Here is a 25,629-nt window from a genome sequence, read left to right on the forward strand (position 1 = left end):
CTTCAAAATCACAGAGAACTCTCATATAAAATGTTTTACAATGTCTTACGTTCATCACATAAAGGACCCTCACGTGTGCCCCACTGGAAGCCCTGTACAATGCTGTCCTTCACTGAGCCGAGGAGAGCTTTATCCACCTACAACACACACAGAAAAAGAGAACAGATCATTTATCGAGTCATTCAACGGTCAACAACTTGCATGACCTCTCACAAAAACAGATGGTGTCACATGCAATCTCACGCAACAATATTTTTCACACCCTCTGATTGCCAGACAAAACAAACACCAAATAATAACACACCAACACATCCATGCCAAAAGACTTCAACAGAAATGTGAATTAAAATGGCCAAAGGCACTATTTTTAAGTATAATGTCAATACAGTCGTCTGCGAGATGACGTTAAATATATTCGAAATTTCATTTTCATTCATTTGCAATTCAATTATAGTAGAATTGTATGAGATTCAATGAAAAATAAATGAACCTCGCCTAACACAATTAGTGTCAGCTGATGTGTAAATTACCTCAGAGGGCAAAGTATCGTCTACTAAGATGTTGGGCCCAGTCGTGTCAGGTCCAAAAGCCCAAATGGAACGAGCTGCTAGCAAATCCCAGTCATACTTGGTCTGGAAAAACTCTCCCAACTTTTTCCTATAGGGAGAAAGAGGAGTATGTTTTAAGTTGGTTAACAGATTATAGGTGAAACAGCACCATATATATTACACTTAAAAAGTTTGGGATTGGTAAGGTTTATAACAAAATGTTTTTGAAAGAAGTCTCTTATGCTTACCAAGATTAAATTTATTTGATCAAAATACTGAATAAACAGTAAACAGTTTTAATATATTTTATAATGTAATTTATCAGTCACATGATCTTTCAGAAATTATTCTGATATGCTGATTTGTTGCTCAAGAAACATTTATTATTATGTTAAAAACAGTTGCTTGCTGCTCAATATTTTAATGGAAACCATGATTTTTCAGGATTTTTGATGAACAAAGTTCAGAAGAACAGCATTTGTCTGAAACCAAAATCTTACCGACCCCAACATTTTGAATATTAGTTTATGTTGGAATTAGTTCACCCAAAAATGGACATTCTTTCATCATTTACTCACCATCATGTCATTTCAAACCTGTAAGCCTTAATTTACTTAATTTCCCCTTAAGTAAATTAAGTGGATTATCGTAATGGGTTTCTCACTCACCCTGTTTTGTTTCCCTCACTTTGGTCACCTTACAAACCTGTAAACCTGTAAGCCTTTCAAACCTTCATCTTCACAAATGAGGATCTTTTTGATGAAATCTGAGAGCTTTCTGTCCCTCCATTGATAGCTACACAACTGACACTTTGACACTTCAAAAAGGTTATAAAGAGATCGTAAAACTTATCCATATGATCCAGTTTAGTTCAAAAATTCTCAAGAGACACGACTGCTTTATATGATGAATAGACATGAGGGTGAGTAATTAATGACAGAATTTTTTATTTCTGGGTGAACTAACCCTTTAACCCAGGAGTAGGCAAGTTCGGTCCTAGAGAGCCGCTGTCCTGAAGAGTTTGGCTCCAACACTGAAAAAAACCTCACCTGCATATAGCCTTAGTAATCCTGAAGACATTGATTAGCTTGTTCAGGTGTGTTTGATTAGGGTTGGAACTAATTTCTGCAGGACAGCGGCTCTATAGGACCGAACTTGCCTACCCCTGCTTTAACCCTTATGGGCCTCGAAGCAGAGCAATACAAAAATTATGTTTGTATGATAGCTGGGTTTCCTCTAGGATTTTTCCAGCTGTGGTGGCAGGCCTATTTCCAGAGAGGAGGGGGCATCGCCCATGAGTGATTCCCATTGAACCTTACACAAGAATCACGAGCACTAACACACAGGCCACTTTCTGAGGAATTGAAAAATTAAAACCAACCATCTCCATCAAAACAAATTACGCAAAATATTTCTTTGCAAATATATAAAGGTATTAAAGATATAAGTATTTATAATTCTATTATAAATTAGTTCAGTGGATAATACAGCATAAAAAGTTATTTAAAAAAAATATTGAATGCACAATAATTTTATAAAATCTGCACATTTAGTGCAATAAACAAATAAAGGGTAAAATGTTCCACCTTGCTCTTTGTATTGTTACAAAATACTTTGATGAAAAACAAGTACATACATGTATATACATATACACACACACACACACACACACACACACACACACACACATACATACATACATACATACATACATACATACATACATACATACATACATACATACATACATACATACATACATACATACATACATACATACATACATACATACATACATACATACATACATACATACATACATACATACATACATACATACATACATACATATATATATATATATATATATATATATATATATATATATATATATATATATTATTATTATTATTATTATTTTTATTTTTTAACATTTATTTTAGGGCTGGACCCGAATATTCGAAATGTCCTTCGGTGGGTTGGTACTCGATTTGAAAATGGGACATTCGAATATTCGTTGTTGTTTTTTTGCACACCTGGCATAGGGATGGGACGATTACCGGTTTCACTATAAACCATGATAAAATGTACTGACGGTTAGTAATATCGTTTAAAATTCAATTATCATTAAAACCGTGTTTGATTATCGTGATTTTAATAACTCACTATAAATCCTGTACAGCCAGCAACAGTCTGACGCAGGCGCGCAATGTTGGGTTTTTTTTTATTCGAGAAGGAATAGCGGAAGGCAGTGACCGTGCTCGGGAGATTTTTCAGCCTTTTAAGAGGACCACAACTGAGGTGTGTTCATATTTTGGCATTTACCAAAATCCTGAGGGAGACTTAATCAAGGATGGTCACTCTGTTTGCAGAACATGCACAAAAAAAGTCGCTGCGATAGGGGTAAACACGTCAAATCTGCCGAGTCGTCTTGTGTGACCATCATCCACTGTTGTAGCGAACGCAAGGCAAGTTAACTTTGACCTCAATAACAAAACTACGTCTAGGAAATAATTGGGCCCAAAATGTTGTTTTGAGTTGAAATATAATAATCACACTCACTTGAAATAAACTTGAAGAAAGGTTTGCAGCAAGTGTCTTTGAGCCAAAGACGAACGAACAAGTTCAAACAAGACTATTAAGAGTGACATTTAAGAGATAATAATGTATATTCATTGTACACTTATAACATCAATTTTTTTTTTACCACATAATTACAGGGACATATTGAATAGAGATTAATGTCTCTATTCTTACCTGTTAAATCCATTTTTTACAGCGTACAAAACTAATCCAGACAAGATGATCACAACAATATTATCAAATTCTGTAAACAATAAATCAACTCTGATTGGTTGAGACAAGTTGTATTTGAATGAAATGAGAGCGCGCGTCCATTGTGATACATGGATGTGTGCTGCTGTGTTATGTTGCAATTGACGACGGTCATTAGAAGGAAGGAAATGCCACAGAATAGAATCTTACTTTAAAAAGTGCATAGAGCTGCTTGTTTTATTTGTTGTTTGTTGATTCTCAAATATAAAACTTGTTGAAATGTTTTCAGTGTGAGCATCAGTTCTTTTTTAACACTTTCATCTTGTTTTAAGAAAACCGTGATAACATTGACAATCACGATAATTTCGGTCACTATAATCGTGATATGAAATTTTCATACCGTCCCATCCCTAACCTGGCATCCCCCTCGAAACGGTTCTCATTTGCGCTTGAATATGTTTTACACTATAAAATCTGGTGAAATATAATACTTAACATAAATTCGTTATAGCTACTTAATAAATAGATATTTGCTTCTTATTGGACTGCTAAAAATGTTCCTGCAACGGGAGTATTCTCTGGCTAGAGCGCAGAACAGCGGAGTTTGTATGGACAGAAATGTCTGAGCTTGTATTTTGGTTTAAGCTGCATTGCTTTGACATTGTGGAAAATAGAATAATAGAAACTAAATGTATTAAAATGTATGTAGTATTAAAATGTATAAATGTATGTGTTAGTGTGTTTTATATCACTAGTGCAGTGTCCATTCTCAGAGCATATAAGCTCTGCTTGCATGAGACGCACCGCTTCTTTATTTAAATCTACCCTAGTAATTTGTTAGTGAGAAAAATATTAGACTACCTTATTAAAAATATTGCTCAAGTTAACAGACCTGTGTGTGTGTGTGTGTGTTTATCACTAGTGCAGTGTCCGTTCTCGGAGCATATAAGCTCTGCTCGAGTGAGGCGCGCCGCTTCCCGCTCGTGCTGTTCTGTAGTTTATTAATTCTGAACGTGTTGCGTCTCGCCTGTCCATCTAGATTGCACCAAATACACTAAACTCCCTTGTGAAGTCGTTTTAATGAACGGTTCTCGAAATAATCATGCGCTGATGATGATCATCAAGGTCTCTCGCTCTCTCCCTCTCTGCTGTGGGCGCTACACGGTTTGGAGCTCGCGAGCTCTAGATTCCGGGAGATTTGAACTAATTTGCGGGCATCAGGGAGCCGCTATCAATATGCGGAAGAATTGGGATGTCTGAGACACAGAGATTCCGAAGCTTCGAATATTCGATGTTCATTCCTACCGAAGCTTCGAAGCTCAAAAAATGGTATTCGGACCAGCCCTAATATATATATATTAGGGCTGGGAAACGATAAAAAAAACACAAAAATTGGACATAAAATAGCCCTATATTAAAACAATATTAAACATCAATGTATCAATATATTATTCTTCATTCAGTTCTATGCAACATACTCAGATTTAACAGATTTATTATGTGACTAATTATCAAAATAAAGTAGGCCTATAGTCCTACAAAGCTATTATTACCAGAGCATGTGATCAGAGCAGGTAATTTTACCATTGTTGCCCAGCATGGCTATACCAGCTCAGTAGGGGGGACTCTTGCAAACAGAAGTCTACTACTGAGAAATGCCACATTATTTGAGCGGACTTTGCTTTTTCAGTGCGTGATCACTACATGATTGGAGCGTTTGGGCCGTGAACAACAGAGCAGAACTCGCAGAGCAAACACAGAGCGGAACATTGAGCAGATAGCGCTGCATAGCGCGCTGACACACACACGGAGTGGAAAAGACTTGCTCATGAAGTTACTAAACAAGCTGAGCAAGAATGAAACCGGGTCGTTTTATTGCATATTTCAGCTTTTTTTCTCTTTCGGCCAAAATCAAATAAATTTTGCGACGTGCTGTTTGAATGCTGAATGGAGAATGACTGAGGAGAGATAAGATTAACTTAACGACTTAAATATTCATTAGTACCTCATTTTAAGCTATTGAAATGGCTCCAGAAACCTTGGAATATAGTGCACAAAAACCTTATGGTGGTTTACAATGTTCTATGTATTTAGTGGGGCTTAACTATAACACAGAATAGTGCGCACAATATCGGACGCCACTGAGAAGCTGCAGCCGTGGCGGGAGGATTTTTGGTGTGGCGGCCCGCCACCACAGAATGAATGTAGTGGAGACACTGTTATAGGCAAATACAATTTTTTAAATTAATTTCCAACTTTTTTGTACTTGGCTAAGCGAGACACATTTGTGTTATATATAACCCATAAGTTTTCTATAGTTCGAGATGTTATTCTACCTGTTCCATGTGATCTGCACCACCTCGTTCTCAATGTCTTCGGCTAGACCCTTCTCCAACGGCTCGGCAATCATAGTGATCTTATTCCTGCCAATTACATATACACACACAGAGTTACAAATGAGACAAACATATCTGAACCAATTTGTTATACTGTCAATTCTTTTACAAATCACATTTCAATTAAACTGGATTTCTAAAAGGTGGTGTTTGTTCCTCACTTTTTATTGGGTGTTTCAGCAAAACACTTCAGGGAGGATGTCTCCACCACAGTCTCGCAGAAAGTCACCACAGGGTCAGCTACCTATTGAGAAGTCAAAGATAAAATCACATTTAAATGAAGTTAAGAGGGCAAGAAGGGATGAGAGTAAAAGGAAAATTGTATGAGAGCAAAAAAGCACCTTGATATCAATCTCAGAGTACATCTTCCGCAGGTCGTGCATTACACAGTCCAGGTACAGCTCACCTGTGCCGAGAATTACATGTTCACCTGACTCCTCCACCTGAACAAACAAAGAAAGCAGCACAGATTAATACAAAACAAATCAGTAAAACGGTTGCAATACATCTCCATACACTAAACAAAGAAACCAAAATGTTATCAAGTAACCCTGCTCATTGCCACTCAAGTATATGCGGCACCTAGTTTGGTCTCAAGGTTTAATACATGAAAGAAATGTGGTTTTAAAACAATATTAGTAGTGTGAGTTGTTCTAAAGTGTGTTACCTTTGTTGTAAGTGAAGGATAACTCTTGTTGACTTTTCTGAGTCCATCCAACATCTTGGGCAGTTCTGAGGGATTGACTGGCTCCACAGCTATTTTTATCACTGACGCAGTGTTAAACTTCAATGGCCTGAAGATCTGAGCCTACTCACAATGCAAAGCACATTCAACATCCAATCCCTCATAAATGATCACTGCTTAGTTTCAAATAGATATCTCTCCCTCTCTTTCCCACCTCTTCATTTCCACGGGGCTCTGTGATTGTGGCCGTTTTAACGATAGGCTGGTCGCAACCCTCGATCAGCACCCAGTTACCAGCAGGAACACGATTCACTTCAATCTGGTACCTTGCATAAACACATTAAACATAACATTTACAAACCTTACTTTTGGTGTAGGATTTACTTTGAGTCAAGTCAACAATATTCCCAAACTTTGAAACAACATTCGAAACGGAACGGAAGATAACACAATGAATTAAATATGAAAGACTGATAGTATTTTCTTGTAAAACATAGTAACAGTAATCTTTTTCATAGTAATCTTAATTGTTTTAATCAGAACTTTGAAAAAAAAATTTTTACAGTGCATATAACAAGCGTTTCTCAACCAGGGGGGCTCAGCAAACATTCAAGATGACTTAAAATATTTAAAATAAGCCAGAATTAAAAATCTAGATATTTCTTAATTTAATTCACCTCTGTCTACAAAAAACCCTTCTTGAAAAACCTGAATATGAGGGGAGCCTAATTTTTAAAGTGCGATTTCTAGACCTGGATATGTCATGTAAAGTCATAAAATCATAAAACTGCAAGGGCATTTTTAGAATGAATATACATTTTTCTAGATATGCCAAGCTCTAAAATAATTGATGGGCTAGAAATTGAGTGCAAATACTTTTAAAAATCCTTATCCTTAATACTTACCCAGTAAATAATTAACTGCTGGAAAGGTCATAGAGCCTTCAAATATTGTTGTGGATATTGAGTCAAAAAGCATTGAGAATCACTGCTGTATAATGATGCAAGCAAAAAATTAGCTTATTATCAGAATGTCAGAGTGTGACAGTCACCTAGCGACAGAAATCCACAGGCGTCCAATAGTGCAGATCTGTGAGTCCTCCTCATCCTCCAGGCTGTAGTTTTCTCCCAGAACCTTCACCGGCTGGCCCGCCTGCAGGGTTCCACTCAGGACTCGACCAAACGCATGGAACTGAACGCCGTCATCTGTGCTGAACATCTTAGTTGTATGGCACATCAGTGGACCCTTAGAAAGGAAAACAAGTTTGACGTAGTACTTTGTGATTTTTTAGTTTGTAGGCTTGCTTAAGGTGGATACATTTTTATTTTTTATTCAGTAAGATGAAATTTGCGTTAACATTTACTGGATAAATTCAAGAAACGGCCATCAAAAAAAGTCATGTGACTGAATAATTGACTCAGAGAGGAAAATACAACATTTTTCTGGTCAGACTGGTCATTCTGAAATGTTGGAGCCTTGGCCTGTCATCAAAATGATTTGGTTACTCCAGAACTGTCTGACATGCTGTCGCTCCTAGAAAAAGCATCAGCCACAGCGTTTTGTCTGTGTGCTCTAAACTAGTGCTGGGCGGTTTGACCAAAAATTTATATCACGTTTTTTTAAAAATTATGCCGGTTTTCCGGTTTATGACGTTTTTTTTTCATGCATAATCAGGTGTTCAAAGCATTTTCTACTGGTTGAGAGAGGAATTACTGCAGTAAATTGACTTAGGATGGTCTTTTACTGTCATTAGTGAATATTGTAGAATAGAATAGCGCCCAGTATAACCTAAAATTGTTATTTCTTAACTTTCTAATAACGTTCTTATAACCAGGAAATAAGGTTAATACAACGTTTATATAACGGGAGAATTGTACGTTCTAATGACGTTTGAATGATGTTCTTATAACCAAGCAAGAACGTTAATACAACGTTTATATAACGGGAGAATTGAACGTTCTTATAACGTTTTGAATAAAGTTCTTATAACCAAGAAATAACATTAATACAACGTCTAAAAAACTGGACATTTTGAATGTTCCTAGAACATTCAGAAATAACGTTAACGTTTTTATAACTTAATGGGAACATTATGAAAACGTTCTTATAACCTAAAATTGTTAGCTGGGGAAGAGGAGAGATTCGCAATTGCACTGAACACGTTTTAAGTGCAGGATTCTCTGAGCGAGCCCAGAGAAAATAGACCTATTTTAACAAGAGCAGCATGTATCTGAGAGCACGGCACATTATATTCCGCGCGCGAGCAATAACATAATGCGCTCTCGACATTTGACAGGAAAATAATGCCATAGTTCCGCAGCATCCATCTTCCCTGTAACGTAACACCAGAGCACTGCTGTTTACCATCGCCTCGCAGTCGCTGCATAGAAGTGCAACATTGTAAAGGGTCCGTCTGAAACAGTGTCGCGCAGCGTAACGTTCGTTCCGAACGTTGTGTAATTAAATAAATCTGTATGGCGGTATATTCAAAATTAATATCATAAAAATATTAAGGTTTTCGGTATGAACCGGTATACCGCCCAGCACTACTCTAAACCACATTATTTATTATATATCTAATAGAAGAGCTATAGTTGCTTCCCCAATAGCAATGACTTCCATTTCCATTTTGTGCTAATTTATATTCACATATACTACCAATCAAAGGTTTGGGGTCAGTATGATTTTTATTTTTAAAGAAATTAGTACTTTTATTCAGCAAGGATGCATTAAATTGTTAAAAATTAAAGTAAAGAAGTTTACAAAGTTACAAAAGATATCTATTATTATGATTTCTGAAGGATTATGTGACACTGAAACTCAGCTCTTTGGTTAAAACTCCACCTTTGTTTAATTAGTTCACCAAAGACGGTCCCAAGCCCGGGTAATGGAGGAGGTTTGCAGACCCCAGCCCATAAAGAAAAAAAATCTCTTTCCACTAAAACGACTAGTAAATCTAAACGTACTCAAGGATCAAAATGCAGAGGAGACAACTGATTTGCTATGCCAGTAGAGGAGCAAAGCCCCTTGGGGGGTGGGATCTGTTGCCAAGTGAGAGGCTCGATCTTTGACGAAAAAAAAAAAATCACGAAAATCGGAACATGGAACACGTGTACCTTGTACCAAACCGGCAATCTTCTACAACTTCTCCACAAACTGGACAAATATCAAATGGACGTTAATGACGATAAGACTATCATTTTTTCCAACCACAATGCAGACCATGTGCACGGCGTTGGCATTGTGCTGTCGAAGTGAGCAGCACCTGCCTTGGTCACTTGGAAGCCAGTGTCCGACAGAATATTAACGGTTCATTTACAAACCCAACACGTAAAGATCACGGTGGTCCAGGTATATGCACCAATTGAAGACGCAGATGATACGGTCGAGGACACCTTCTATGATCAACTGTAGGAAGAAATTGGCAGCGTCCCACATCACTACCTTCTCCTGCTGATGGGAAACTTTAATGCCCAGATCAGCAGAAACAGTAGCCAGGTTAAAACCAGACCCTTCTCAGTCGTAACTGAGTTAGGGTCTGGGGAAGGTTCATTCACAGCTCACTTCCAAAGGCCTCAAATGCCTCTGGCCGCAATTGGATAGACCTGAAACCAATCAGATCGATCGTAATCTTGTAAAGCCCGCCACAACGTTTGTGATTGGTGCCTAGATTTGGAAAGATTGGAAATGAGCTTGAATGGGCTCTTCACCAGACTAACTTGCAGAGCAAATCTAAATTTGCCGGAAGTTCATCTGGGTTTTCCCAGGCTACGGAAACAGACAAGGTTTTGAGAGAAACATCAGGCCCTTAGGTTCAGCAACAATAAAAAATGATAACGGTATCAGACTCTCCACTTTCTGCGCTGCAAATGATCTGTGCGTCAGAAATACATTCTTCAACCACAAGGAAATCCACAAGAAAACTTGGCGATCCCCTGATGGCCGAACACTAAAGGAGATCGACTACATCTGCATCACAAAGCGTTGGCGATCGTCTGTTCTCGATGTCAGAGTCCAACGCAGTGCAGATGTGGCGTCTGACCACAACCTCCTTCGTGCTCAGCAACGCTGGCCATTCAATGTGACAAATCTCAAAGATCGGAACGTAAATAAGCGATTCCAGATCGAACTTCGAAATTGATTCCAGGCGTTGGAACAGTCTGAGTCCGTCGACCTGGAGGACCGTTGGAAGCTTTTTCGAGAGACGGTGGTGGAGAGCGCAGAGGTTGTGATTGGTCGCCGAAGAGGGACCTACAAAGAGCGATGGATACAGGACGAGACATGGGGTTTGATTGACGAGAGACGGCACGTGAAGCAGCGACGGGATCAAGCGGCAAATGAAGTCCCTGAAGACTGGCAGAAAGGGGTGATTGTCAGCCTGCCTAAAAAAAGCAACTTGTATCCGAACAGACGATGGAGTGGCAGAATCATTCAATATCAAAACCGGAGTCTGACAGGGATGCATTCGATCTCCATTCCTGTTTCTGCTTGTGATCGATTTCATTATGCGGCGAGCTGTGGACAAGGCGGACTTTGGATTATCATGGACGGACATGCGTTACCTTGCAGACCTCGACATCACCAACAATATCGCTCTCATCGACCGGACACAGAGGATCCTCAGTGATATGACCGGAAGTCTGCGAGAAGAGGCCTTGAGTTGGATTACGAATTAATACCTCAAAGCCTAAGATTATACGCATTGGGTATGGATGTTCAAACATACCAGTCCATATTGGGCAACTACAGATTGAAGAAGTCGACAGCTTCATCTATCTGGGAAGTGTCGTAGCCAGCGATGGGGATGCGGAACGCGATGTGGTATCTCGAATCATAAAGGGTTTTGCAGTTGATCAGCAGCTCTGCCCCGTCTGCCACACCAATACCATCAGCCTAAAGATTACGCTTTGCATCTACAACGCCATCATTATCCCGACTGCAACATGCATGCTTGAAAATAAAAAATGGCAGCAATTATTAAACGTTGACTCAACGTTTTTTACCAATGCTGTCATCACCGCATCCTACAAATACCATACCACGATCACATAAAGAATGACGAAGTTTACTGCAGAGCATTGTCACGGCCCCTCACAGACAGTTACAGAACGCTGGTTCCAGTTTGCGGGCCATATCCTGCGAAAACTGACAACGTGTTTAAAGGGGTCATATGCACTTTACATGCACTTTTACAAGTTGATTGTACTGAAATTTGTGTTGGCAGTGCCTGTACACAACCATCATATAATTATAAAAATCCATCCAGTGTTTTTGTTTTAATCTCCTTATATGTTTTCCCATGCCTCAAATTGAGCCGTTCGATTTTGTGACGTCACTAAATCAGACACCCCTCCCACCATTGATAATTGACAGCAGCGTTTCAACAAAGACCCGCCCTGATCGAGCTGTCATCGTAGTCCGCCATTGTTGATACACTGAAGCAGAATGGCGTCTAAGCGATTGTAGTGATCTGTTTTAAGGTGTTGTAATAAACACAGCAGTCATTTTAATGTTCCTAAATTCGAACCGCTGAAGACGCAGTGGCTTAGTTTTATTTTTGAAGGGAATATTCCCAACGATCAACATAAATGCTTTTATGTTTACGCTAATCATTTCTCACAAGACTGCTTTCTAAATGAGGGTCAGTGTAAATCTGGTTTTGCTAAGAAGCTGGTCCTGAAAACAGAATCGGTACCAACTATTCTTGTTCCTGCTGCACCACCAGAAGAAGTGAGAGTAACGTTTTACTAAACTTTAAATATTAATCTTTGCAAATCGCTTGCACGCTTCACGTTGAATGCAGCTAATGTTTACACTCAGCGTATATTACAGCATGTTTTCTATGTAACGTTACGACGTTCTCAATATAATTGAGAATATTTGAGAATTGAGAATATAATTAACCCAACTGTGATAGTTTTATTCTCATATATTTATATTTTTATTCTTATAATTTGTAGTACTATGTTTCATGTTGTATTTGTATATGTCCACTGGAAGCCTCAATACCAAAACAAATTCCTTGTGTGTGCAAGCACACTTGGCAATAAAGCTCTTTCTGATTCTGATAATTCATAATCCCACATTTATAATGAACAAGGCGTTATGGTTAATGTGTTATTAAAAACTGTGTACGCAGGTGTACATTACGTTAACCAACCATTCAGAAAGTTTTCATTTAGACCCTAAAGATTCATATTAACTTGTTAAAGGGGTCATATAATGCCATTTTTGTACAAGGACAGTCATGATGTGGAGGCCCATGCAAGGAAAGCGGAAGCGAGGCCGCCCAAAGTTCACCTGGCACAGCACATTCATTCAAGATCTGCAAGCTGTCGGTCTCTCATGGGAAGAGGCTGAAACCTTAGCATTGGATCAAGCACAATGGAGAGCTCTAGTCGCCCAATGCACCATACGGCGCCGGCGGAACTAAGTCTAATCAGTCATGTGATGATGAAAATTCAGCTTTGACAAGAAAAAATTACACATAAAAATATATTAAAATAGAAATTATTTAAAAGTTTTTAATATTATTTTGCAATGTTACTGTTCTTCCTGTATTTTTGATCAAATAAATGCAGCCTTAAAAGAGCATAAAAGTTTTCTTTAAAAAACATTACAAAAATCTTATAAGCCCAAACTTTTGAACAGTAGTGTATAATGTGATCATTTTGTTCTCTTAAACACAAGGGATGGAAACTCTTACAAGTTCAACATCAAAACACTGATATCAACCTCTGTATATCCCACACTTACATCAGGGTCACACTCAGACATTGTCTCTCCGAGGTCTGAATCCAGTCCCCCTGTGTAGCTGTGCTCTATCTTGGCTCTGGCACCCCCCTGAGGAGAAGGTATGTGTTGCACACACATGTCCACAAAGCCTGTTGAAGTTGCACACATTATTAGACCGAACACCCCCCGCATGGTCAAGAACTATAATTCGACGCAATAGCACAGCAGCACAAAAAAAACAATGACACTCACCTGTAAACTCTCCAAAGAAGCGGTTACAGACAAGACGTAGCAGAGGTCTGATGTTGAGCTTTAACTCCTCTTTGGTCAGATGAATGCCGAGCTCATCCAAGACACGAGGGAGAGACGTATCCACATCCCCCACCACCTACAGACACACCACAGTTGCAGAGCCTGGATATGCGTGCTTGTTTGACTGCCCACATCTGTCTGAATGTTTAGAAATATTGCCCAAGTTAAAGATGCATGAACAAATTTGAGTGTACATCTTACCTGAGAAAGAATCTTGTACAGTGGCTCCAGCACAAACTCAACAAAGCTGCGCTGAGAGTTGCTATTGGGGGCTTTCTTTGTGAATTTCCTCCTTATAGGCACAGAAGACAACCAGTTACAAAAAAAAAGAGAAAATGCTGCTATTACTCAAAATATATTTTTTGTCTCACGTTTTAGGGTTGAAGTAAATGTCCCCCCACAATCTTTTAGAAAACTCCATGTAATTGATATCACCTGTAAAACAAAAGAGTAAAAAACAAAAGTTTATATGTTTTCAGACAAAAGCATCAAGTATGCATTTGAACTATAGGTTTGTGTATCTCTCACCGTAGGTGTCTGAATAGATTTTGGCGAAGGAGCCAAGAGTGAAGCAGATGCTGTATTGCGAGGAAGCGAAACACACGTTTCCCAACAGGGGAGACACAATCACAGACTCATCTGTGGAGTATGTGCTGCCAGAGAGAGAAACAGAGAGATTTAATCTCTAGTATTTCACACAAAACTGTTCACTAAAACAATTCAAATAATGACCAAATTGAAGCGGTCTGGTTAAACATTCTGTTGCCGGAGAGCAAGCCTATCTTAGTTGGAGCATGCTACAGGCCACCTGACCAGACAATGTTTTATGAAATTCTGGAAGTAGTCTGCTTAAAGTGTATGATTGTCAAATTGGAAGTTATCATGATAGGAGATTTTAATACTGATACTCGAAAAACGGATCTCTCTGGCTATACCAACGCTCGTCTGTTCTTCCACTCAAACTATTATTGACCTTGTTCTAAAGTCAGAAAGGTCTAGGATAGCAGAAAGTGGGGTAGTTAATTATGGATTGAGTGATCATTTGATCTATTGTTTTCTGCACTCGAAAGATAAAGAAAACAGTGCTCAATTGTCATAACTCTATACAGGGTTCCCAGGCCTTGGTTAACTTTAAATTCAAGAACCTTTCAAGGACTTTCCAGGTCCAATATCCTCAAATTCAAGGACTTAATGTGGGGACACATTTCACGTGAGAGCAAGGTTACATCATGTTACCTTGTAAGTTACATTATTACAGTTTTGCGTGTGTGAACGTCATAGCAACGTACAACACAAAGTAGGCTACCTCACGCGGAAAACACTTAACGTAACGTGTAAATGAGTAACTAACGTAAATCAAGCAACCTAGTATGCATATTGCATAGGCCACGAAGTGTTCACGAAATAACACATTAGCTGACCGGAGGGAATAATATGGAATTTTTCACAGAAAACTTCTTGCACAAAATAAATTCAAGTACTTGCAAGGACCTGTATCTATGTATGTTTATTTTCAAAAACTTTCCAGGGCCATAAAATCTTTTTTCCCATTCACAAACTTTCAAGGATTTCAAGGACACGTGGGAACCCTGTCTATAAGAATCAGGTCGCTGAAAAGGTATAGCAAAGAAGCACTTGACTGTAACAGCAGACCAGTTTATTAAATTCAAGCAATGTAAGGAGGTTGAAAAAGGATGGTGCTTTTTTAAACGCATGTTTTTAGAAGTTGCAGACAAATTAACCCCGTTTAAAGCTGTAAGACTTAAACAGAGGACAGAACCCTGAATAAATGATATTCTTGTTGCAATTAGGATGAAAAATAAGTAGTATGACACATTGAAGAGGAAAAAGGATGATCAGAATTGAGCAGAGCACAAAAAGGTGAGAAATTAAGTGAGCAGATTAGTGGTCAATGCTAAAAAGCCCTATTTTAATGAGAAAATTGTGGAATATAGAAACGATTCAAGTAAGTCCCTCAAGCAGCTTGGCTACAGTAACAGGTTGAAAACAAAAACTAATAACATAACTCTGGATTTGGGGAATAATGTCATAGCAGAAAAGGTGACAGTGGCAGATAGTTTTAACAACTACTTTTCATCAGTTGCTAGTAAACTAGAGGAAAAACTACCTGACCAGTCAGGGCAGTACGGTGAAAGTCAAATCTTTGACTTTTATTCTCAGCAAGAGGTCAAAGCAGATGGCTTCTCTTTAAAAAGGTGTCATAGACAGCTGTACTTGAGAAGCTTAAAAACCGAAATAGCTCCAAAGCTACTGGCTTTGACAATATTCCATCTAGATTCTTAAGAGATGCTGCTGAGTTTATCACCCCATGTATCAGCAAGATCATAAATATGTCTATTGAGCAAGGACATTTCCCCAATGATTTCAAGCTTGCCAGAGTAATTCCACTTTACAAGAAAGGGAGTAAATTAGACCATGGAAATGGTATAAAAAAAAAATCATTTTTGTGATATGGTCATGTTAGACCTACAGAAGGCCTTTGATACCGTTGACCATGGTATTTTGGTACGCAAATTTAAAGCCATTGGTTTTAATGACTTACCAGTCAGATGGGTGAGTTCTTATCTGAAGGATAGGAAATAGGTGGTGGATATTGGAGGAACAACATCTCAACCACAATGTATAGAAATTGGGGTCCCTCAAGGGAGGGTCTTGGGTTCACTTTTTTTCCTTCTATATATAAAATTACCTTAAGTCTATGTTCATGTGAACCTTTTTTATATGCAGATGATTCTGCGAATATTGGTTTCACATAAAGATAAGAACATAGTTGAAATAAATCTCAGTGTAGAACTATCGAATGTCAGCAGGTGGATGTCAGACAATAGGCTATCGCTTCACTTAGGGAAGACGGAAGCCATACTGGTTGAGTAAAAAATAAAACTGAAAAGATCCCCCGGATTTAAGATTTTAGTTGGAGATGAGAATAATGTAAAGGACTCAGTTAGTTACCTAGGTTGTTTGCTGGACTGCCATTTGTCTGGAGATGGCCAAGCAAAAAAGGTACTTGCCAGAGTAAATCAAAGAATGCATTTCTTGGCCAGAAACTGAAGGTTTCTGGACATGAAAGCGATGTTAACTCTGGCAAGTGCTCTTATTCAGCCTTATTTTGACTAGCATGTTGCTCTTGGTACAATGGTGTCTTAAACCACTTGAAACATATTCTTCACAATTCAGACTGCTCAAAATAAGGTTATAAGGGTTATTTTGAACCTCCCTATGAATTCTCATCTTGAGACTATTGGGTGGTTAAAAGTAGAAGATCGAGTCTCTCAGATTCACCTGTGCATGGTACATAGGACGGTGCATGGGGCTGTCCCCAAATATTTAATCAATTATTTTAATAGAGTGAGAGATATTCACAGCTACTCCACCAGGGGCAGCTCTACTGATTTTGTACCTCCTAGAGTTAAGAGTAATTTAGGTAAAGACTCCTTTTTGTTTGTAGCAACAAGCTTGTGGAACAGGTTGCCAGGAAGTCTAAAGATGATCAGAAGTTTAGGAGGTTTTAAGCAGGCACTAAATAAATGGCTTCTAGCTCTACAAAAATGTTTTCTTTTCAGTATTGTAGGGTACCTCAGCAAGCCATTGACCTCATCCACAATATGGCGAAGTTTGTAGTAGGCATCAGTAGGGGGCAGCTTGAGCTCCACGATCAGACGATCTACTTTATTAATACAGATAGTGATGGCCAACCTCTCCTGCACTGCATGCTTGATCAGTCGCTCAGTGTTCAGCATCACCTGAACACATGCAAACAGACTGTTAAAAAGTTTATACATTCATAACAGCTAGTTTCATTTGAAAAATACAATATAATATTAAGCCTAGACAATGATTTATTTCTTGAATTTCAATAATAAACACATACTAATGACAGTCTTGAAGCGAAAATCTAGACATCAGCAGTAAACCATGTATGTGTGTATGTGAACTCACCCCCTCGGCAGCATCGATAAAAAGCACAATGCCGTCAGACAGTCTGACTGCAGATGTCACTTCATCAGAGAAATTCACATGACCTGAAGAGGCGTATAAGACATAAGTCACTTGTTTTTGCACAGTAGTGTACAAATATACTGTGTACTTAGTGTACCAAGTGGAATTTTAAACAGATAAGCCATGGTGTAAAGAGATAATGTAATTAGTTACTGTATTTTACGGTACACTGAGTATCAAAGACATTAACAACTTTTACTAATGCAACTTCTCATTACATTTTGAATGGGACCTAACTTTTTCTGCAGCACTTTGTTACAAAAGAAGCAATACCACCATCTACAGGGCAATGAAGGTACCTAATGAAGATATCTGGTGCATTTTAAGGCTACTTTACACGAATGTGAGCACATTAGCAGGTAGTTGTGAATCGCTGGCTTTTCATACATGAGATGAGGACGTGGCTGTAGCCAGTGATGAGGCTAAAACCAGCACGTCCAGATGTTTCTTGTTTTTCAATGGCATGTCTATTAAGGCGGGCATACACTGTGCGATTTCAGAAAGGTTACCAACTCACAATGTACGAGTAGATCGCATGGGATGTAAAGCCAAAGCTCAAGATTTATATGCTCACACTATACGGTCCAATCGTCGAGCTGCGAGTTGTCTGCTCACACTATACATGTAAAATATGCCCGATATAGCCCCATGCCGGGTTGCGCAGATAGACCATAGGGCCTAAGACTATATCCAGAGATAGTCAAAAGCATTAGCTATCGATATCAAGAGGATATACCATTTTCAATTTATGTAGGCTTATTTAAATATAAATATTATAATTATTAGAGTATAGGCCTGCATTTATTATTAAATTGATATTACAATTCATTTGCCCCACATTAATTTCATAGCGCATCACAGCATAACTGACGCGCTGCGAGGATAGTAAAAAAAGATGAGCTAGATTAGCTTACTCCTCAATGAAAATGATTTAAAAACATTTAGGTCTATTATACAATGAATTACAGGCCTATAATTAAAATTATTAACAGTCTATAATAGGGCTGCACGATTAACCGAATTTTAATCATGATCACGTCTTCCCACGATCAAATTCGCGTGATCGAGCGATATTTAAAATGCGTCATTCCGTTCACAGAACGCTCCATATCAAAGTTTTTTTTTTTTTTGCTAAACCATTGTCTGATCACGAGCCACGGTGCGCGAGAGAGACCGAGTGCAACTGCGCGCGAGAGAGACCGAGTGTGTCTGCGCGCGAGCGACAGAGCACGAGAGAGAGCGCACGAGTGTGTTTGCACGCGAGAGAGACCGAGTGTGAGCATTAGTAAATTGCATTAGTAAATTGGTACATACTACATAGTAATATATAATTACTATATAAGAGGCATGGAAGTTTGATTAATGGACTCCAATTATCAGTACTACAAATGTCTTGTTTTTGAAATATTGTTTAATAAATAGAAATAATTTGAGCACATAAACTTTCATATGGAGGATTAAATAAGATTCAAATTATGCAGTAAGATTTTACAACCAATCACTGACACTGTACCACAACCAGGTTTTAAGTTTCTTAAGCGTCAAATAACAATGACTCTGAATTTTATCCATTAATCGAACTTCCATGGTTCTGCCTTGAAATGCTCTTATTTGGTTAGATTCTGTTATTTATGGAATATTTGTTTTTTATTGATTGTATATTTTGAGTTCACATCCATTATGCAGGTACAATGCAAGTTTATATTTTGCTTCTTAAAATATATTTACACAATGTAAAATAGTGTCCTGTTGAAGTTTTGCTACATTGTCTTTAATGTTTTCTTTATTTTTCCTTATTCTTTAAGGAGATGCACTGAATTTTGGTGAATAAGACAACCTGTTTTATTTTGATGCACATATTTGTACATTAGCAGGAATGTAGCACAATATGGATGTGAAAGCAGTTATAATTAGCCAATGTGCCAATAAAATTTGTTTTGGTTAAAATCAACAAACAATCGTGATAATTAATCGTGATCTCAATATTGATAAAAATTAATCGTGATTATCATTTTGGCCATAATCGTGCAGCCCTAGTCTATAATATGTCCAAACACTGCAATAATCAGTCATCAATGAAAATTAAGAGCAGCTTTATTTCAAAAACAACTTGTTTAACACAAAATACTTCTCTTGTCATTTTTTCACTACGTATATGGGCCACAAGAGAAATATTATGAAAATAAATTAAGATAGGCCTAGTAATATAACTTTATCAGCCTACTGATGTAGGATTTATCTCTTGTTTCTCTGAGAGAAATAATTTTATTTTCTGTAGTGAATAATTGACTGGGGTTTGAGATTTCTACACCGGCATAACTCTCGCGCAAAGTTTGCACATTGCTTGTGTGATATGCATTAGCTCACTTTCACGGTTTAAAATGGAAAAAATTCCAATATTGCGACATGACTATCCCCAATTGCCAAAGGATGGACAACGGTTCAGATTTCCTGTGATTATAAAATTAAGTACATATTAAATAAATGAGTAAATAAAGTGAAAGTGAAACAAGTAAATTAATGATCATGTAAATTAAAGCTGCCTTCGGCAATTTTTTTTTAATCATATTCAGTGAAATCGACACTATAATCCGACAGAACAACATAAATAAAGTGGTTTTAGAAAAAAAAACGAGCTTCTAACTCCAACTGGAGCGTGTTATTTGTTTTGCAAAAATCCACTGCTCCCGGATTATCGGGTCCAATCAGCGCAGGGGGGTGTAAGATCTGACTGTCAATCACAGGTCATGCACACGCCACCCCTTGCGCACGTTACAATCACATGCACACGCCTGAAGTTCGCGCAGTAAGGAAGAGTGATGGCGGAAAAGATTCCAATTCCTCGGGTAACCTCAAGAGCTAGGAGGTCAAAAACAACACAGGAAAAGGGAACACCTGCTGAAAAGAAAGAAGTAAAGAAAGAAAGCATTTGAAAGGTGGAGAGATTTACGTGATTTAATTGGGTTCAAGCTGGATGCAGAGCTTGCAACATTTCTTCTCGACAGGTAATTGTGCTTTATCAACCAGTTACTTTATTTCTTAGTGTTATGTTAGTAGTCCAAGTATGTGACGAACAGTAGTATAGCTACTGTTATTGTATGTGCTATCTGACTAGCGCCAAATACTCCATGGTGTTGATGGATGCTGATGAGACGGGCGCGTTCACAGAAAATTAGTTGCACATGCACTGAAGAGCACGAACTCGGTGGGAGGGTATTCGTTGATAGTAGAGGAGAGACATGAGAGTTGTAAACATTCGAAATTTTGCCTACGTCCACTCAATCTGCCAGACTTGCCGACTGCAGCTTTAATAAAAGAGGCGCTATGTATATGTACCCACAGGTGGCTTGGAAGATGTGGGTAATATGGTTTATCCATTTTGCAACACGAACTGAAGGTAAGCAACAGTTTGCTAAATTGCAGCTAGTTTGATAGCTACAGAACTTAAAGATCTCCCTATTTTTCGTTTTCTTTCTTGCAGAATTAAAGATGAAATTCTTTAATTTATGTTGTTGCGCAGGGAGGAAAAAACACAGTCTAGAGCAATCGGTTGTAGCTCTGCTTCAACTAGAGCGATACCCTCACGAGGGGCGACCAAAATTTCTGGCATGCCAGAAATTCATCCGATTGCTGGTCAGGAGATGGTTATCGCCTAACGTTTCCCACTGCACAACAAACGACGTATGAAAACCGTCCAGACTCAAAAAAAGAATTGCACGAGTCAAAATCGGACGAAAATCGCACAGTGGATGCCCAGCCTTAGGTGTTGACAAGTGCACCTTTAACCAAACATTCAGTACAAGTAAAATACTTAAGTATTGTAAAATCAGATACTCTAAGACTTTTACAAGAGGTATTAGAATTGGTGATTTGTAGCTTGTAATGTAGTCATTTTCGCTGTGAGGTATCTCTCCTTTTACTTAAGTATGGTTTTCGGGAACTCTTTACACCCCTGTGGATGTTAGCTACTTCACAGGGAACAGGGAGAGAAGGCAGGAAGTACCTGGCGTGTCCATGATGTTGAAGAGGTAGGATTTGCCCCTTGAGTCAGGTAGCACCATGGTTACAGGAGCACTCTTGATGCCAACTCCCCTCTATGAGGAAACAAAAAGATGATTGAATGAAACTATGAATACCATGAGAACACAAGATAAATGCTTTCTTGTAATCTTATTACAAGTCATTTCTTACCTCTTGCTCTGTGAAGAGGATATCTGTGTATCGTAGCTGCAACAAATAATATATCAATACTTCAGTATATCCTTTGCATGACTTTAGTGCTGAACAAATATGGTATGCCATCTTAAAAACAGGACGCCTCAGTCTGCACGTGCAAATAAACATTGGTAACACTTTACAATAAGGTTCATTAGTTAACTACATTATTTAGTATGAACTAATAATGAATTGCACTCATACAGCATTTATTACTGTTAATTTCAACATTTACTAATACTTTATTAAAATATTGTTAAAATTAGTTAATGCACCGTTAACTAACATGAGCAAACAATGAACAGCTGTATTTTTTTATTAACTAAAGTTAACAGAGATTAACAAATACTAGGGCTGGTTGATTAATGGAAAAATAATCGAAACCGAAATTCAGAGCCTATAACCGACATAATTTTACCATGTCGGTTATTTAGTTTTTTTAATCCTATTAATATTTCCGTCCACTGTATGTTAATGTACTTTCCCCTTAAAACATATTACTGCGTGTGTAGTCACATAACTCCGCCCCGTCCAGTCTGCGACATTGAAGCAACATGAGGCCCTTTCACACAGCGCGTTGATCCCGGGAAATTGCCAGAACAAACACCTTCTGTGTGAACGCAAACACGACCCGGGATTGATGCCAGGTTGGGGACATAGTATTATATTAGTAACATTGCCGTGTTCAGTCCCGGAACGCGCGCTGTGTGAACGCCAGCTTGAAACGGTTCGTAATGCGCTAGTTTATGATCGAATCAGAGAAAAAAAATGCACAAGCGTAGTTTCTCGAGAGAAATCGCAGCTCATAAGCAAACTATAGACGCCGCTGGGATATCTCACGTGTCTTTGCGGGTTGTATGTGTCTGTGTGTACGCACTCCCTTGATTCCGGAAAATCACTGGCAGTGTGAATGAACCAAAGTCAAACGAACCCGGGTCAAATCCCGGGCCACTTTATCCGTGTATTTTCCGGAATCTCTGTGTGAAAGGGAACTCAAACACTGAGTCAACTCAGCAACAGGAGCCGCTTGTACCAAAGAAAAACGCGAAAAAAGAGAGAGACTGACAAACGCCCAGCAACAAGTGCCTCCACTCCACAAAGCAGGTTTCGAAAACACAAGCATTTAAAAATGCTACACAATATGAAAAGGATTAGTTTTATACAAGTTATATTTTACTTTTAAGATGGCAATATTTACAATAATTTATTTTGTTTACAAAAAGAACTATTTTCTACATTTTGAGGAAACTTTCTTTTTACATTAAAACTTAATTACTTTTTTATTAGACGTTTTTATTTCAAGCATTGTATGCTTTGTTTGATTCAATTGTTTGAAATATTTAATAAGTAAGCATTAAAAGCTATCTGTGTGTTTCCTTATTTTAGAATCACAAAGATAGGATTATGCATTCTTTCATTCAAAAAAATAACCGTGAACATATTTACAGTATAAGCCTTGCCAGTGACAAATGAGAAAGATTTTTTTTTAAATAATCGTTCAATAACTGTAATCGAGGTAACTTGTTCGATTAATCGCGATTATGATTTTAGCCAAAATCGTCCAGCCCTAACAAATACAGTAACAAATTTATTGCTCATGGTTAGTTCATGTTAGTTAATACATTAACTAATGTTAACTGATGAACATTGTAAAGTGTTACCGAAACATTTATATTCATTATCTGTATACTTACATCAGAGTCATCTCTCTTGCGGATTTCAGGATGAGTCTGTTCAATGAGGCAGTCCACAAAGCATGTCTGGGATGGGAAAATAAATGCATATAGAAAAAAATGAATGAAATCACCATAATGAATATTAGATTTTTCACCTTTGTCTAATAAGCATGATAATGTCTTTTACCTTGCCATGGTGTAAGTGTCCACACAAAGTGACATTTCTGATCAGTTCTGAGCTGTCCATTAAATCAGCAAGGAACCTGCGGACAGACACATGTCTATGTAAGAATATGCAATTCAAACATATGGGGAGAGAGAATCAACACAATACTGAACTCACTCCATGTCATAGACTGTGGCTGGAAGCTCCTGCTCCATCAGAGTAAACTGCTTCAACTTTACGGGTTTTATGATGGGCTCTGAGGAGAAAATCAAATTAGAAAAATTGGATTTTGCACTGGGTGTGCTTGTAGTGCATAAACTCCATCAGCATGTCTGTTACCTGTCAATGGTTGTGTATCTTCTTCTTGCACGATGGTCTCCACCTCAGGACCATAAACTTCCTCAGCTGTGGGATAATACTTTTTATCCTCATGCAAAACCACCTCCATACCACCACCCTCCTCATCAACTTCAGCCTGGTCTTCATCATCCTCCTCCTCATCTGCCTGTAATAAGAACAACAATTCTTATATCCCACCATACACTGTCTTGCAACTAGCACATAAAACATAATTTTTGGCAGTTATTTTTGTGGATTTTATGTAGTTTAGACACACCTCATCAGCCTCCCGGTCCTCTGCATCTAGTTCCTCATCTTCATCAGAGTCAAGCTCCGGTCCTATATAGTTTCCAAACTCATCATAAAGATCCGTCTCCATGCTGACGAGCGCTGATGGGACAAAACGGATTGGAATGGCATTTTCCTACCACCAGTACTACAGTTGTGCAGAGAACTATTCGACATGCATGGGAACTCATTCAGTGCAGCTCATGACAAATGTACACATCTGTAATCTAGGAAACCACTGGCTACTTTCAAGATGCCCAAATATTAAATAGCTTTAATTTATATAATTCTATTTATGTTGTTTCATAGGCTTGATGAAGTTACTGTAATTCCTTTACTAAAATTGTCCCCAATTTTGGTGTCTTGTCCTTGACTAGAGCTGTCGCTGAAAATGTCCCCGTTTAAAGGTGCAATGTGTTCAAATTTTGAGTATCTATTAACAGAAATGCAATATGACATCCATAACTATGTGTTCAGTGGTGTATAAAGAACTTACTTAATAAACCGTAATGTTTTTATTATCTTAGAATGGAATGAGGCATTTATATCTACATAGGCGCGGGAATCCGAACAAACATCGTTACAGAGCGCGTTTCGTCACTACCTTGAAAGAGAAGCCGCAGAAAGCTAGAAGCTAGCCATAAACACCGTGAGTAGTGACTTTTCCCTTGTCAGTGGTGTAAAATATGTAGTTGGATTGTTTCATGTAACTTAATTCTTCTCCCTCGCTGTGTTATGGCTTTGCTATGTGGGGATAAATGTGCTGGTTACGTTCGTGAGACCGCTGATTAGTACTCTTGTCATTGACCGTAAAACAGTTACAGGAATCACCAACACGTCGATCTCGGAAGCATTTTAAGTCGATCGAGTTTCCAAAATCAGAGAAAAAAAAGCCTATTGTGTGCAGTAAATGGTGTCTAGGGGATGCGGAGGCGCGCGCGCTGTTATAATCACGTTATTTTTGCCGCACGCACCTTTGGGCTCATGCGGACGCGTCCAGTATAAACCAGGCTTAACGCTTTAACCAGCTCAGCCACAGTAACAGCTCATATTAGCCAGCTAAACTTTTACTACCCTGTTAGAAAAAATATATAGTTGCATAGTTTCATGTGGTTCTTCTCCCTGGCTGTATTATGGGTTTGCTATGTGGGGAGAAATGTGCTGGTTACGTTCGTGAGAATCAACTAATTACTATTATTATATTACGTATTAAGACCCTTGATCCTCACCTGACTATGGCTTTGTAAACTTTATCCATGATGTGGTTTATAATGGACTGTGGTACAAAAACTTGGTTTACTCTGGCTATTCTCCGCCGTCTCCAGACGACGATGTTTGTCCCGTTTTAGCCACCGTAGCTTCTTCGAAAGGAAGGGGTGAGCGGTGGGCTGAGCCCTTAGTGTAAACTCGCAACCGAACCTAGATGTGCTAAACGTCACACACTGCACCTTTAACAGCATGCAAATACTGAAAA

At 38.4% G+C, this 25,629-nt stretch overlaps 1 protein-coding gene across 2 annotated transcripts in view; it reads right to left on the bottom strand.

The window, feature by feature from the left end:
* eftud2 (elongation factor Tu GTP binding domain containing 2) overlaps window positions 1-25,629 on the bottom strand; it is a 52,780-nt gene that overhangs the window by 8,017 nt on the left and 19,134 nt on the right. For both annotated transcript variants that reach the window (XM_077212379.1, XM_077212380.1), the window contains 22 exons: window positions 24,145-24,257; window positions 23,868-24,033; window positions 23,706-23,784; window positions 23,550-23,625; window positions 23,381-23,446; window positions 21,663-21,698; window positions 21,475-21,565; window positions 17,412-17,494; window positions 17,049-17,215; window positions 13,980-14,104; window positions 13,823-13,886; window positions 13,653-13,743; window positions 13,392-13,527; window positions 13,161-13,288; window positions 7,456-7,649; window positions 6,619-6,730; window positions 6,387-6,527; window positions 6,061-6,162; window positions 5,881-5,963; window positions 5,660-5,746; window positions 531-657; window positions 50-137 (listed from right to left, as the gene is read on the bottom strand). In XM_077212379.1, the coding sequence (XP_077068494.1) occupies window positions 50-137; window positions 531-657; window positions 5,660-5,746; window positions 5,881-5,963; window positions 6,061-6,162; window positions 6,387-6,527; window positions 6,619-6,730; window positions 7,456-7,649; window positions 13,161-13,288; window positions 13,392-13,527; window positions 13,653-13,743; window positions 13,823-13,886; window positions 13,980-14,104; window positions 17,049-17,215; window positions 17,412-17,494; window positions 21,475-21,565; window positions 21,663-21,698; window positions 23,381-23,446; window positions 23,550-23,625; window positions 23,706-23,784; window positions 23,868-24,033; window positions 24,145-24,246 (2,344 nt within the window). In that variant the 5' untranslated portion in view covers window positions 24,247-24,257. The remainder of the gene's footprint in view (window positions 1-49; window positions 138-530; window positions 658-5,659; window positions 5,747-5,880; window positions 5,964-6,060; window positions 6,163-6,386; window positions 6,528-6,618; window positions 6,731-7,455; window positions 7,650-13,160; window positions 13,289-13,391; window positions 13,528-13,652; window positions 13,744-13,822; window positions 13,887-13,979; window positions 14,105-17,048; window positions 17,216-17,411; window positions 17,495-21,474; window positions 21,566-21,662; window positions 21,699-23,380; window positions 23,447-23,549; window positions 23,626-23,705; window positions 23,785-23,867; window positions 24,034-24,144; window positions 24,258-25,629) is intronic.

The sequence above is a fragment of the Siphateles boraxobius genome, unplaced genomic scaffold (assembly GCF_051911475.1).
Source record: "Siphateles boraxobius isolate OS27281-9 unplaced genomic scaffold, OSU_SipBor_1 66, whole genome shotgun sequence".
Taxonomy (NCBI): domain Eukaryota; kingdom Metazoa; phylum Chordata; class Actinopteri; order Cypriniformes; family Leuciscidae; genus Siphateles; species Siphateles boraxobius.